At 42.7% G+C, this 15,659-nt stretch overlaps 1 protein-coding gene across 5 annotated transcripts in view; it reads right to left on the reverse strand.

Annotated features, from left to right (window-relative positions):
- Positions 1 to 15,659, reverse strand: part of Gbf1 (golgi brefeldin A resistant guanine nucleotide exchange factor 1) — a 138,758-nt gene that overhangs the window by 33,363 nt on the left and 89,736 nt on the right. For all 5 annotated transcript variants that reach the window (XM_052184686.1, XM_052184680.1, XM_052184685.1 and 2 more), the window contains exons 4-5: positions 6,615 to 6,746; positions 722 to 840 (exon numbers count right to left, since the gene is read on the reverse strand). In XM_052184686.1, coding sequence (XP_052040646.1) covers positions 722 to 840; positions 6,615 to 6,746 — 251 coding nt within the window. The remainder of the gene's footprint in view (positions 1 to 721; positions 841 to 6,614; positions 6,747 to 15,659) is intronic.

Genomic DNA, 15,659 nt, shown 5'->3' on the forward strand with positions numbered 1-15,659 from the left:
TTTTCTTTTTCTTTTTTTAAGTTAGCAAGAAGCAAGCTGATCTTAAAGCTAGGTAAAATGTCACATGCTTGTAATATTGGCACTTGGGAGATCAAAACAGGAATAAGAATTCAAGGTTTTCCTTAGTTATGTGAGACCTTCCCCACCAAAACAAAAACAAAAAAATTTTAAAATTAAAAAAAAAAAATCAAGTCAAGTATGGTGGTGCACACCTTTAATCCCAGCACTTGGGAGGCAAAGGCAGTTGGATCTCTTAGGTTTGAGGGCAGCCTGGTCTACAGAGTGAGTTCCTGGACAGCTAAGGCTACACAGAGAAACACTGACTCAAAACAACAAAAACAAAAAAACCGCAAAACAAAAACTCAGACTAGCAACTCGAATGTGCCTGACTTGGGAGTCCTTTCTTTGCATTGCACAGTCCTGACACAGTTAATAACTCACTGGAACTCTAGTTCACAGGCCTAACAGACAGTCTATCAGAGGTACAAGATGCAATAAGGGTGTCTGGTATTTGATACCAATTCATTTAAAGCTCTTAATTATTTTCCTTAGAAAAAGCTTTTACTTTGGGTACCTGAGCTCCTTGTTTGGAAACAGAGTCAGTCTCTAAAGCCTCAGTGGAGTCAAAACATAGATTCACGCAGCTGCTGGCAGCCCTGGGACACGGAGCCAGTGGACCAGCCCTTGGCCATTAGCCTGATTGGTCGTCCCTCCCACTTACCTGAAGGATTTTCATCAAGACAACTTCATCACTGGCAGGATCTGTGCCCACAAAACGAGCGTGAGTGACAGCATCTGCCATGTTCTCCATGCCCTCTGCTGTGCCCTCATGGGTTGGATCTGTTCCAGCAAAGGAATAGATTAAATTATGTTGAGAAGATGGGAAAGAAAAGATGACCCGTCTATAAATTGCTTGGAAAAGACCCTGGGCTTCTCATGAGTCTCCTAACCTATTGTTTTGATTTGTTCTTGTTTTTATGCTTGTTTTTTTTAGCAACCTAAAAATTTTACCTATAGTACTAGTGGTGGTAGTACATGTCTTTAAGCCCAGCACTTGGGGGGTAGAGGCAGGTGGGTCTCTGAGTTCAAGGTCATCCTGGTCTACAGAGCAAGTTCCAGGACAGCCAGGGCAATACAAAGAAAACTTGTCTCAAAAAGAGAGAGAGAAAGAAAGAAAAGAGCTGGGCAGTGGTGGCACACGCCTTTAATCTCAGCACTTGGGAGGCAGAGGCAAGCAGATTTCTGAGTTTGAGGCCAGCCTGGTCTACAGAGTGAGTTCCAGGACAGCCAGGGCTACACAGAGAAACCCTGTCTTGAAAAAAAAAAAAAAACCCAAAAAAACACCCCCCCCCAAAAAAAAGAAGGAAAAAGAAAGAAGGAAAAGAAAAGAACAACAGAATTTCCTCCACCAAGTCAAAAAGCACTTCTTGTGTGCCAAAACTACCTGTACTGTTTGTTAGACACACACAGCCTGACTGGCTTCTAGAAGCTTCTTTTTCTGTTCTGTTTTCTTTCTCTCTCTCCCCTCCCCCTTCTCCCCCTCTCTCTTCCTCTCCCCCTCTCTCTCCTCTCCCCCTCTCTTCCTCTCCCCCTCTCTTCCTCTCCCTCTCTCTCTCTCTCTGAATGTGGATCTCAGTGATCCAGCCAGACTAAGGCTAGCAAGCTACAGTGAGCCTCCTTTCTTCAGCTCTCCAGAGTTGAACTTACAGTGCTCAGCTTTTCTCTGGGTACCAGGGCTCCACACTCAAGATTCATATGTTTGTGTGGAAAATGCTTTACCAACTGAGCCCCTAGAAACTTTGATTTTGTAGGGAAACAGTGGAGCCTGAGAACCTGCATTTTGAAGATCTCAGGTAGTTAATCCTGCTGGTCTAGGGACACACTTGAGGACTCACTAATGGTAAGCTACTCATTTTGTAGCGGAAGTGTCTTGAAATAGGAGCAAGCAGAGTCAGACCTTTGAATGCCAAGACTACAGCTTTTCTCTTCTCATCTTTTAGTATGACTTCTCTTTGGTTGTTTTGGTTGTGTGTTCTGGTGCAATTGAATTAAGGGAATGAGGGAAAACAGATGGTTCAAGCTACCAATACTGCTCTCTGGATGGCATACTGCAGCAGCTCCAAGGCTCCTTAAATCCATTCGCATTGAAAACAACACTCAGCAAGCAAGAGTCATGGTGCTGAGGCCAGGAGTAGTGCCTTACACTTCGAATCTCAGCACTAGCCAGGCTGAGGCAGGAGAATTATGAGTCTGAAGCCAGCCAGGACTATACTATAGAAAGACTTTGCCATGTACTCCAATTAACTTGTTTTCATCTACATAGATTTGTTTTTTAAGACAGAATGGAGTCTAGGCTGGCTTGTGCTCACTGAAGTCAAGTGTGGCCCCGAACTCCTTACCCTCCTTCCTCTGCCTCTCGAGTGCTGGAATTATAAAGCATGTGCCAGCTTAAAAGAAAAAAAAATCTTGTCCTTTCATTAATTAACCAGGCTATAGGAGAGAAAAAGAAACAAACTGAATGGGACTGGGAACAGGCAGGGTTTCAGCTGTGGAAGAGGTGAGAAGCTGAGAGTAAATTCTGTGGAGAGAAACTCTGCTTTTCCTCTTGTGGTGATGCAATGGCGGGAGTTCTGCTTGCTCGCAAGAGTCCGGACGTTCTAGTGCTTTGTCCTGGAAAGTGAGCTCACGGAGAAAAGCAGGGAGGAAAGACAGCAGAGGACAAAGCTGAGGCGGTGGTGAGGCTGAGGCAGATGGAGAGGAGTCCTCCTGACCGGGGTGGTGGGAGTCAGACCTTGCCTCTCTTCCCTCCTATTTCTTCATTTGTGAGACAAGGTCTCGCTATGGGAGCCCTGGCTTGCCTAAACTCACTAGACCAGGCTAACCTTGAACTCACAGGTCCCCCTGCCTCTGCTCCAGAGTGCTGGGCTTCAAAGGTGTGTGCCACACCTGGCCATTTTCCCTTTTTGGAACCTGAAATTAACAGAGTTCCTGAGCCTAAAGCTTGGGGGGTTTGCCAAAAACCCTGAGCATTTCTCTTGCAGCACTGAGCCAGAAGACGTTCATTAACTATGAATACTTTTGTTTTCTTTTTCTCTCTGTCTTCTCTGGCATGTCCAGACTGTCCTTCCTGCAAATGTACTCCAATTAACTTGTGTTTATCTACATAGATTTGTTTTTTTTAAGACAGATTAGAGTCTAGGCTGGCTTGTGCTCACTGAAGCTAAGTGTGGCCCCTAACTCCTTACCCTCCTTCCTCTGCACCAAGTGCCTTCTAGAGATATGCAAAGGCCAGAGACTACATGGAGATCCGGCCTCTCCTCCTATTATCTACACTCTATCAGCAGGGAAAACCCCGTTCTTTATGGCCTCTGCCTAAATACTCTTGCAGCCCTGCTAGAAAGTCCTTATTTTGGCCTTCAGGGCCCCAGGAAAGCTAGGTCTTTCTTAGTGTTGAACGGCATGCCAGAGCTCAGTGGATAGCAGCCTTGCTGCCATCTCAAGGTTCTCAGGAGTGTTTCTTCCTCTCTTTCAGTAATTTTTTTTGTTAAAGTGTTTTAAATTATTTTTATCTTTTTGTATTCTCATTCCTTCAACTTGAACAAAGTAGCAAAGTCCATTTTCCAAGAAGGCAGGTAATAGTGATGGGTCCTTAGAATCACAGGTAGAGCCTGCCAGCAGGCCTACTGCCAACCAGTGCTATAACTCCTGACCTGGCCGGTGCATGGAATGAAACTAAAGGTCAATCTGTGCAGCAGAAAATAATCTCAGAAGCCTTGGGCTGCAGGATCAGAGGGCGGTGGGTGGTTTCTGCTAGGAGGTCGCAGAAACAAAGGATTCCTTGGCTTGAGCCCATGAGCCCTTGTACCCTGACAGACTCCTTGTCCTCAGTCACTTGGTAGCTTCAGAGACTCGCCAGCCTCAGTGCTTTGGCTCTTGCACATGCCTTCCGCTCCGCACGCCTATAGCGATCATCACCTCAACCTTCTCCTTTCCCACCACAGGAAGCCCGTTGACCAGCTGGCCTGAGGGCTCCAATGACCAGCCTCTTTGCCAAGTCCAGGAAGGGGGCAGAGGAAGGAGAAAAGATCAAAGAGAAGGACCCAGAAGGGCAGCTGCTGGAGGCTGTGAAGAGACATGACCTGCAGGTGGTGCTCAGGTCAAGGCTGGCAGCTACAGGGTCTGATTTCTTTCAGGGAAGATATGAAGCTGAGGCTCACGGGTCTGGAGAGGTTGAGACCTTACCCACTCATAACCCGGCTGACACCCAAGACTCCTGCTCAGAATGCCTTAGCTAAGCAAATCCAACTTTCTAGAAAAGATAAAGAGTTCTCTCACCCTGAATTTAAAGGTGAACTTCTCGACCTGAACTTCATTTGCTTCTGGCTGGCTCGAACCTGAGCCTCATCTCACCCATCTCTCTATTTTGGAACAAAAATAGCTGCCTGTTTTCTTTGCTCTTCACTTTTTCACATGGATTGTAATAGGGGGGAAAATTTTAAATTCTAAGTGACAAGATCAATTAAAAAAAGGAACCCAAATGCACATCTTATACAAACTGCCTGAGGGAGACACAACTCAGTGGTGGAGTCCTTACTTAGCAGGTGTGAGGCCCTGAGTTCAAGCCCTACTAGAAAAATCCAACCAACCAACCAGAGATCCACTCTAGCCTGGGTGGAATAGGAGGTACAAACTGAGAACAGGACTTTCCAGAACAATAGGCTCTCACCCTACCACACAATGAGCTTTTACAACGGTTCAATCCAAAAGAGAGACAAAAGAAACTCAATGTTTCAACCTCAAGGAAATAAAACAACATACAGATTTTTGCCCATCAAAGTGGCACACACACAAAACAGAAAACTGGTAATACTCAGGGCTGAAGACAGCAAGGAAAAATGGAAACTCCCAGAGCATTGCTGGTAGGAACGTAAATGCTCTAACCTACTGAGGGAGCAATCTACAAAATGTAACACTTAAAATAATTCACACAGAAATAAAATTCGTAAATAAGATCATATAGAATCACAGGTATTTACTTCAGCTTATTTATAATGGCTTAAAAAAGAGAATGATGTAAACATTAAATAGAAAAACACCATAATATCAAGGATGAATGAGGAGAAATGGGGAATTATTTCATAATTAAATTTCTATTTGGGGCATAAAGAAGTTTGAGAAACATTTGTTAGGAATAGCTGTACAATGCTATCGCCATGACTAAAACTATTGAATTATTTTCTTCAATTTGATTAAAGGGGGCTGTGGATGTAGACTGCTTACCTAGAATGTGTGAAGCCACTGTTTTGATCCTAACACTTCATAAAACTGGATATGGGAGCAAAAGAGTTATCATCCCAGTATGGGAGGGAAAGGCAGGAAGACCTGAAATATATAGTATCCTTTCTACGTAATGAATCTGAGGCCACCTCAGATTCTGTGTTCTGTCTTTAAAAAAAAAAAAAAAAAAAAAAAAGGTTAATTATAGGTGTGTGTGTTTTCCTATAATGAAAGGACTAAATCAGCTATATAATTATGTGTATACATCAAATAAACACTATTAAGTGAAATACAGAAAATATATAGTAGAAATCCCCTCCCTCCCACTTAAAGAAAAGGGGGGGGGGGATAAACAGGCTGGAGAAATGGCTCATCAATTAAGAATTCTCTGCCCTTCCAGAAAACTTAGGTTCAGTTCCCAGCACCTAGATGGGGCTGCTCATAAATGCCTATAACTACAGTGTCAGGAGACTCTGACACCTCTTCTGACCTCTGTGGGTACCTGCATGCACATGGTACCCATATGTATATATGTATGTATGTATGTACTTAGGTACATACTTAGGTACATGCACATTCACATACAATAAAATGAATAAACAAATCTTTTTTTTTAAAAAGATAATACTGCCTATGTCTAGTACTTGGGAGGCTGAGGCAGGAGGACTTCAACTCCTAGGCGATACAGAAAGACCCATCTTAGATGCGTGTGCACATGTGGAGGGGTATGTGTGTTTATATGCATCAAGAAAAAGATACAAGCAATCAAACTACATCATTAACACCACTTACTTAAAGAAGAGAATTTGGAACTAAGACAGAGGAGAGACTTCTTTTCTTTCAGAAGTCTCTATATAGTTTTCTTACAATAAGCCCAAATTGGAAAATAAGGCAAACCAGCCAAAGGGAGGGATGGCTCAGTGTGTAAAGGAACTTGCTGTCAAGCCTAATGACTGAGTTTTATTCTTGGGACCCACATGATGGGAGAAGGAAACCTATGCCACAACTTGTCCTCTGATCTCCATGTGGATATCTTTCTGTGTGCGTGTCCCTTCTCCTTGCTTCCCTGTTGGAACAACATGCTTGCTCCTTTGCATACAAATAAATACAAGTAATTTTCAAAAAAGGCAAACTAAACAAACCTACAAGGGTTCCACATTTGTAACTGTCCAATGTGTGATGGAAGCTAGAGTCCAAGGCAATCTCCTTTTTTCCGTCCCTCCATGCACAACCCAGTCAATCAGCCTGTGGAATAAGTAAGCCTGTGTCTCTACTAGGAGGGGGACAGCTGGAAAGCAGCTGGTTTCAGGCCTGTGCAGCAGAGATGGAGTGCTCACCTATGAGTGCGTAGGACAGGAACTTGTTGACAGAGGTGAGTGCCAGGCCGGTGATAGGACCAGTGGTATCTTCAGAGCGAATGACTTCCAGAAATGGACGAAGGAATACATTTGGCTCAATCTCTGAGAGTTCTGCAATTAAAACAAAAAACACAAATCAAAAATGAAAAAACACTAACAAAAGTTAATCCTGGCAAAAGGTCATTTTTGTCTGTTGATGAAGTTAGAGGTCTCCTTGTTTGGGTCAACCTTTTTCCCCCTACCTTGAATTAAGTTCCTGACACTACAATTTTATCTGTAAAAGGTTTAGGATTTAGCTCTAAAAGATTAATATTTTTTTTTAAAAAAGAACATTTAGAAAGTTAACAGTAAGATTATTAAAATGGTGAATTTTCTGTCATAAAGACTATTGTTTCATTACTGTTGTCTGTATGCTTGAGAATGAGTCCAGGACACGGCGTATGCAACTATTCTTTCAATGAGCTACATTCTCAGTCCTTGAGCACAATCAAAAACATTAACAATAGCTGGGCATCAGGTATGACAGTTCATATTCTAATCCCAGCTTTCAGGAGGCAGAAATAGGAAAATCACTACACATTTGAAGGGAGCCTTGTCTACACAGCAAGTTCCAAGCCAGCCAGGGCTACACAGCAGGCTACTCTTGTTTTAAAACACAAACAAAAATAAAAAAGGAAAGGAACCAACAATACTTATTTAATATAACCAAGTAGCATGAGTCAATTTTCAGCACTCATTTCATCATTCTTCAGTGACACACAGGTGCTTGTTACAGATAATATCACTAAAGAAATTCCTGGGAGAGAGGGAAACCTGGTTTCAATTCCCTAATGAAAAGGAGGCCTGAAATAAGCAAAAGGCTAAGCAGCCTCCAGTCACAGTGACAGTATGTCTGTCTGTCCTTCCTTCCTTCCTTCCTTCCTTCCTTCCTTCCTTCCTTCCTTCCTTCCTTCCTTCCTTCCTTCCTTCCTTCCTCCCTCCCTCCCTTCCTTCCTTCCTCCCTCCCTCCCTCCCTCCCTGTCTCCCTTCCTTCCTTCTTTCCCAGAGCACACAGGCAGCTAATTGTCCTTTCTACTCTACTGTGGTTTTGAGCTTTCAGAGCTATTTCCCTTTTTAGTTTCCAAAAAAAGGGCAGAATTTTTAGGGATATAATCAAGGTTATCCCACCTTAGAGACTGAGGGGAGGGAAAGAAGGTGTGTGTGTGTGTGTGTATATGTGTGTTCATCCTTATGAACCTTCATTTCCATGCAAACGTAGGGCACTCCCTACTCAGTTCCTACCTTTCCTCCTCTCTGAGTAAACATTTTCTGGGCCGGCTGCTTCCCAGATTAACACTTTAATTAACTGACAGATTGGGTAGTATTTTCCAAGACTGTCTGTACAGTGATAACATCAGCTGTACAAAACCTGCTTCTCATTCCCCATTGGGTCCACCTAGAGATGGATGACTTACAGAAAAAAACTAAAGAGAATGTGTGTGTGAGCATGCGCATGTGTGTTAACAGACATCAGGGTAGAGAGGTTACACTTAGGAAGAGTGAAATACCACACTTTAAAGGCTTGTTACAAGTGTACCAATAGACCAGGCATGGCTGAGTGGTGCTTGCTGCACAAGCAGGAGGCCCTGAGTCCAGCCTCAGTTCCTGGGTAAAAACCTCTGACTCCAGGGTGAAGGGCAGACAGGAGCCCCGTGGGCCTGCTGGCCAGCCTGCCTAGCAAAAAAGGCGAATCCCAGGATCAATGAGAAACTCCATGCCCCCAAATAAGGTAGACAGCAATGGAGGAAGATGTCTGATGTTTTGTATGCACATCTGCATGCACAGGCGAACACACACACACACAAATTAAAACCATCTTCTCTTGCTGCTTTAGGAATACAAATGCACCATGTTTACCTTGGGCTGCCATCTAAAACATGACTGTGTTTGGAATACATGAGATATTTACCCCAGTTGCTGCATATCAATGGTTTGTCCCTATTTACTGCTGAAGATTATTCTATTCTCCACATATGTCCTATAGTTTCTTTATTCATCCACTGGCTGAAGGGCATCAGGTCCTCCAGTTTACTACCACCTGTCCATTTAGAGCAATAGTTCTCAGCCTGTAGGTCCGGACCCCTTTATAGGTACAACAACCCTTTCACAGGGGTTGCCAACAACCATTAGAAAACACAGATACCTCATCTGAATTCCAGTCTTTTCCATTCTTTACATATATATACAGTAGATATATTTTCTTTTTATTTATTTTGAGCAGGGTTTCTCTGTATAACCCTGACTATTCGAGAACTCATTCTGTAGACCAGGCTGACCTCAAACTCAGATCTACCTGCCTCTGCCTTCTGAGTGTTGGAGTTGAAGGCGTATACCGCCACCATCCTGTGAAACCCAATTATTAATATTTATTTTATGGACTGTATTTTAGTATGATGTTTAGAGTCACGTTATTGAACCTCAGGCACTTTTAGATTTTTTCCCCCTCTGAAACAAGATTTTATTTGGCCTAGACTATCATTGAACTCCTTATCTTCCTGCTTCTAACTCCTAAATGCCAGAATGGCAGGGTGTGGAGCCACATCTGGCTTTCTTTTGTCTGGTGTGTGTGTGTGTGTGTGTGTGTGTGAGAGAGAGAGAGAGAGAGAGAGAGAGAGCATCTTATTAAGCAAACTGGAACTAAAAATACTTTTAAATATTTTTTTTTGATTTATTTTATCGTATGAGTGTTCTGCCAGTGTATGTATGTGCACCATGTGCATGCCTGGTGCCTGTGGAGGTAAGAAGCAGGTATCAAGTCCCTTGAAATTGGAGTTAGGGATGGTTGTGAGCCAACACGTAGGTGCTGGGAACAGAACTGGGTCCTCTGCAAGAGAGACAAGTGCTCTTTCCTCTGAGCCACTTCTCTAGGCCAAACATTAAGAGTTTTCTGAAAAAGTCATCATCTGTCGCATGTAGCTGTCAGAAATGTTAATAGTTCACTTTGGGCTGGAATGGGATGTTGCCAGAGAAACGCAGCTCTGTATTGCAGACAGAGTTCGGATAAGATAAGAGAGACAGACAGATGGACAGGCTGATGGGATCTGTGCTGGCAGTCCAGTTCCTGCTCCTTGTTTCGTGGCATTGTTTCCCCAACCTCTCAAGACTGTATATTCAGGCTCAGCTGACTTGGAAATGTTTCTGCGTTTTTCCGAGTAGCATGTGACGATTCAAAGGACTGCTGCTCCATGGACTGGATGCACTATTTCCTCACAGATATGTGTAAGCTCATGCAGTACAGTTCTGGTGCTTTTGTTTCCCCACAGGTAAAATGGAAGTGTCCCTGTACCACAAAGGCCTTGCAAGAGGGTAGCAGAAGCACTCGAGACTCCTCAGTACTGGTAGCACTAAGAACTCACGATGCCTGCTGTAGTAACGTTTCTGGTTGTTGAAGAGAAGGGAGCAAATGGGATTTTCCATGCTTAAGGGATGTGGAGATTCTTGGCTTTGGCTACTGACCTCTTAGGCTTATTAGCTAGAAATGTTGTTAATATCAGTTTGGAGTTTTATTTTTGTATTTTCTATTTAAGTCCTCTGTAGATACCTGACAGGGTAGTAATTGATAATAAACTTATAAAGTATCTTCTTTTCTTGATGCTATTGAAGAATGAGACTTTTTACTAGATAAGAGGAATTCTGATTGAAGAAGCTGCCCCATGTACAACGGCTGCACGAGGCTGGGGTGCAGCAGGAGCTGTAAAGCAGAGCAACACAAGTTTTTAATTTCTCCTGGGCTTTGAGCCTGGGCTGGGTGGTAATAGTGCATGCAGAGTAAGGACGACGGCAGCTTTAGCTTGCCTGTATGTTACAGACGAATTGCTCACCAGTTCCCTCTAGGAAAAACAACAACAACAACAACAAAAACCTAGTGTTTAAAGCTCACACATCAAACTTGTGCTCCAGGGAAGAAGATGGCTCAGTCTGTCCTCAAGCTGATATTTGAGGACAGTCCCTATGGGCCTCATTTAGACTGCTGGCCTTGTTAAAGGGGCCTTGCTTTCCCTCCTGGATTAGGAGTGAACCTGGACAAACCTAAGGCTTAATTTAGAGGGCAGTACTCCAATCAATAACAGTGTAGAGCCACTGGTAGGAGAAGAGGAACAGAAGAACTGAAATCCTACAATAGTTGAGCTATAACATTTTATTTGTCATTTTAGTCATAGTTACCCTATAACTTGGTACTGGGCTGGAGAACTGGCTTAGCAGTTAGGACCACTGCCTGTTCTTCCAGTGGATCTGGGTTCAATTCCCAACATCCACAAAGCATGTTACAACTGTCCATAACTCCAGTTCCAGGGCATCTGGCACCCAAACACAGTCAGACATGGAGGCAAAATATCAATGTACATTAAATAAAAATAAATAAATCCTTTAAAATTGTTCCTTAAAGAAATAGAAATAGCTTGGTATACTTTTAAAGAATGTAATGCAAAGTTTATGCACCCTGGCTTTGGAGTTAACAAGACCTACATTTCAAATTCTGTTTTCCTTTTATTGTATGACCTCGGGTATCACAATCTATGGAAGTCTTCATTTCCTTATTAGTGAAACTTGGAGATGGTATTGTTTCTTAGAGTTACTGAGAGAATAAAATGATCTAAGTATGACCTGTCTCACTAATGTTGCCCAGGCTGGTCTCAAACTTCTGGGCTCAATGGATCCTTCTTTTTAACCTCCTGAAGCTCAGGTTACAGGAAATGCAGCACCACAGCTATCTTGAAAAATATTTAATGACCCATGTAGTTTACTGTTGATGATAGAGGCATTGACGTTCTTTTCCCTGGCAAAGGAATAGGATGTGCATAAAGTGATAGTAGCAAGCTACCCTTGCCATCTAGCAGGGATGCCCTGAGTGAGCCAACCTTTTTTGCTGTCCCAGCCAGGACTCATGCATTGTACTGACAGACAGTAAAGTATTTTCCTTGTGTGCCCTACCCTTAAGCTCTTGTTTTATCTTTTTAATTTTTCAAGGTTAATCTCATTTTTATGTATAAGTGTCTTACATATATGACTGCATACCATGTATGAGCCTGATGCCCTCAGAGCTCTGAAGAGGGTATCAGGTCCCCCGTCACTGGAATTACAGATGGCTTTGATTCACCATGTGGGTTATGGAAACTGAATCTGGGTCTTCTGCAAGAGAAACAAGTACTCCTAACCACAGAGCCATCTCTCCAGCATGTTTTACCTTTTTGAAGGGGAAGTTAAATGTGATCCCAAGCAGGACAGGGTAACCCTGTTAACTGCAGAAAATAGTACAAGTACCTCAGGCACAGAGGTTTACCAAAAGCAGTCTGTTCTTAGCTCATGTGTGGTTGGGCTATGTTTGACATCCTCTAATCTCCCCCATAGGGAACGTAGTGCGTAAGGATAGAAAGATGGTTGAGGCTTGTTGACCAGGTGGTCCAGACAGAGCACATACAAGAGTCTTTTCTTCACTGGCTATCATGAAACTTTTTGTGGCAGATATCTATGAAGGATGAGTTTTTATGTCATTTCTGACTCTATCATTTCTGCGGAATCAAAGCCATCTGTAATTCCAGTGACAGGGGACCTGATACCCTCTTCAGAGCTCTGAGGGCATCAGGCTCATACATGGTATGCAGTCATATATGTAAGACACTTATACATAAAAATGAGTCCCCAGAATGTACATGAACATGGCCTGCAAATTATCACAGTTGGAAGGAAATATACATTTATGATTTCTAATCCTCAGACTTTCGGACATTAACCCTTAAATGTGCAAGTTGAGGAATCACTCATGTTTAATCAGAGTCCATCCACTCAACTAAATTGGAGACAGCTGTGATGGCTCATTCCCGTAATCTCAGTTACTTAAGAAATGGAGCAAGAGGTTTATAAATTCAAAGCCTGGTTGAGCTACAGATGGAGTTCAATCAGCCAGAGGAATTTAGTGAGACCCTGTCTTAACAATGAGTTAAGGTTGGTGATATAGCTCGTGGTAGAGCCCTGGCCTGATATCTGCAAGGTCCTGGCTTCAATCCCCAGTACCAATCAATAAACAAATTATGTTAACTAAAAAGTAGAATTCCTAAAGAAACAAAAATGTTTAAAAACAAAACCCAAGTTGGGTCAGTTGACAGACTAAAAAGTGAATACTTTCCAAAATATTTTTATTTTCACTTTAAAAAAAAATTGTCTTGGAGGCTTGAGAGATGTAACTCCAGCTCCAGGGGTTCTGATGTCCTCTTCTGAGCTGTATGGGTACCTGCACACAGGTGGTATTTATACACTAGCAAATTCTGCATGCGCAAGTGTGTGTTTGTATGTATGTGTGCTTGTGTGTAGGTCTGAGGGCGAGCCCCTAACTTTCTTTTAACTTTTTTGTTAAAAGATTTCTTTCGCCGGGCAGTGGTGGTGCACACCTGTAATCCCAGCACTCTGGGAGGCAGAGGCAGGTGGATTTCTGAGTTTGGGGCCAGCCTGGTCTACAGAGTGAGCTCCAGGACAGCCAGCCAGGGCTATACAGAGAAACCCTGTCTCAAAAAAAAAAAAAAAGCTTTTGTTCTTCCCACTTTACATGTGTGAGTACTTGTCTGCATGTGTATCTGTGTACCATATGTGTGCTTGATGCCCATGCTCTTAACTACTGAGCATCTTTCCAGTCCTGAAATATTTTTCTAAATTTTAATTTAATAAAAAAAAATAATCATTACATACGTTTTTGAAAAAGAGTTTCTTTATGTAGTCCTGTGTAGTCTGGACTCCCTACATAGACCAGGCCAGCTCTCAGACTCATAGAGAACTGCTTGCTTCCACCTCCTGAGTGCTGAGATTCAGACATGCACCACCACACATGGCTTCACTCCTTTTTTTGTTTTTGTTTGTTTTTTGCCTCCCGAGTGCTGGGATTAAAGGCGTGTGCCACCACTGCCCAGCTTTATTTTCTTATTATTATGTGTAGGTATTATGGCTGCAAGTGAATATGTGTGAGTACAGGTGTCTTCTGGGTCAGAGGTGTTGGAGCAACTAGAACTGGAGTTACAGACAGTTGTGAGCTGCCTCATATGACTGGTGAGAACTAAGCTTGGGTCCTCTGAAAGAACAAGTGTTCTTTTTTTTTATTCGATATATTTTTTATTTACATTTCAAATGATTTCCCCTTTCCTGGCTCCCCACTCCCCGAAAGTCCCATAAGCCCTCTTCCCTCCCCCTGTTCCCCCATCCACCCCTTCCTACTTCCCTATTCTGGTATTGCCCTACACTGCTGCACTGGGTCTTTCCAGAACCAGGGGTCACTCCTCCATTCTTCTTGGATATCATTTGATATGTGGATTATGTCTTGGGTATTCCACACTTCTAGGCTAATATCCACTTATCAGTGAGTGCATACCATGAGTGATCTTTTGAGACTGGGTTACCTCACTTAGTATGATGTTCTCCAGCTTCATCCATTTGTCTAAGAATTTCATGAATTCATTGTTTCATGGACAAATAGTACTCCGTTGTGTATATATACCACATTTTTTGTATCCATTCCTCCATTGAGGGACATCTGGGTTCTTTCCAGCTTCTGGCTATTATAAATAGGGCTGCTACGAACATAGTGGCCCCATGGCTTTACTCCTAAATAATCGCAATACCACCAGCTTTCCTCTGCCCTTCAACTTCCCAAGTCTAGAGCACCTTAAGCACTGGATTGAAAAGTGGACATATGCTAGGCAAACTAGTAGGTTAAGAGTTGGGAGAAAAAAACAAAACAACAGGCCACTCTCAGAACTGAAATGGGCTTGCTTTCTCCCGGAGCTGCCTTTCTTAGAGCTTGCATTATGTGCATTTATTCAAAGATAATTTACTGTGCATTTATAATCTTAAGTTTTAGTTCTTTAAGGAGCCTTTTAAAAGCTCTAGTTAAATTGTCACCCCTATGTTAAAATTTAATCTGTATTAGAAAATCCCTGTAGATGAAGACACTATGGATTAGAAGATTGAAGCTTTGTGTCCCAGGCAGGGCCAGTACTGGAACCAGGACTTGGCCCAGGGCACTTCCATTTCTTTTCTCTTAGAGAATGGGGCAGGGTTGCAAGGCCTGTCTGGGTTTGATCCATCAGTTTAGGATTAGGAATTACAGGTTAGTGGAAGCTGCCTTTGGCATTTTTTTCCCCCTGGAATTAACTAGTTTTTAAAGCCAAGCCTACCTGACCATTCACAGGCCTGGATAATTTTAAAGCTAATAATCAGAGGTAAAGACAGTACATGGCTCCTCCCTTACCATCATGTTTTTTGTTTTGTTTTGTTTTTATTTTCTATATTGTTTGTTTATTTATTTATTTTTTTAAAGAGAGCGTTGCTCCTGTGCTTGCTTCAGCAGCACACCTCCTGAAGACAGAGGCATCCCACATAGCTAAGGAGGGCCTTACACGTGTTATGTACCACCCACCTCAAGATAGGGTCCAACTTGTGGATTCTTCTGACTTAGATTCCTGAATGTTAGAGTGGATCACTTTTTTTTTTTTTAATGTTATATCATCCAGGTTGGTGTGCCTGCTGGCCTTGATCTCACGGCAATCTACTATATCATGCCCAGCTTTGGAACACAACTCTGTTTTTGAGACAGGGTTTCTCTGTGTAGCTCTTGCTGTCCTGGAACTCACTCTATAGACCAAGGTCACAAAGATCCACCTTCTCTGTCTCCCAGTGCTGGGATTAAAGGCGTATGTCACCACTGCCTGGTACCTGTCCCCACACCTCTTTGTTTAAAGATATCATTTTTACTATATAACCCTGGCAGACTTGAAACTCCCAGATCTGCCTGCCTTTGGTTCCCAAGCATCTGGATTAAAGATGTCATCACACCAGGCTTGGGCCACTACTTTTTATGTCCCCTGGTGACCAAAAACCTCATAGCTCCTAACTACTAAATTCTGGCACCTCAGAAATTTCATTTATAGACTATTCTCAAGCTCTGACTTTCAGAACAAATGCAATCTTGAATAAAAAATATATATCATAGTGAGAAAAGTA

Source organism: Apodemus sylvaticus, chromosome 1 (genome assembly GCF_947179515.1).
Source record: "Apodemus sylvaticus chromosome 1, mApoSyl1.1, whole genome shotgun sequence".
Classification (NCBI taxonomy): Eukaryota; Metazoa; Chordata; class Mammalia; order Rodentia; family Muridae; genus Apodemus; species Apodemus sylvaticus.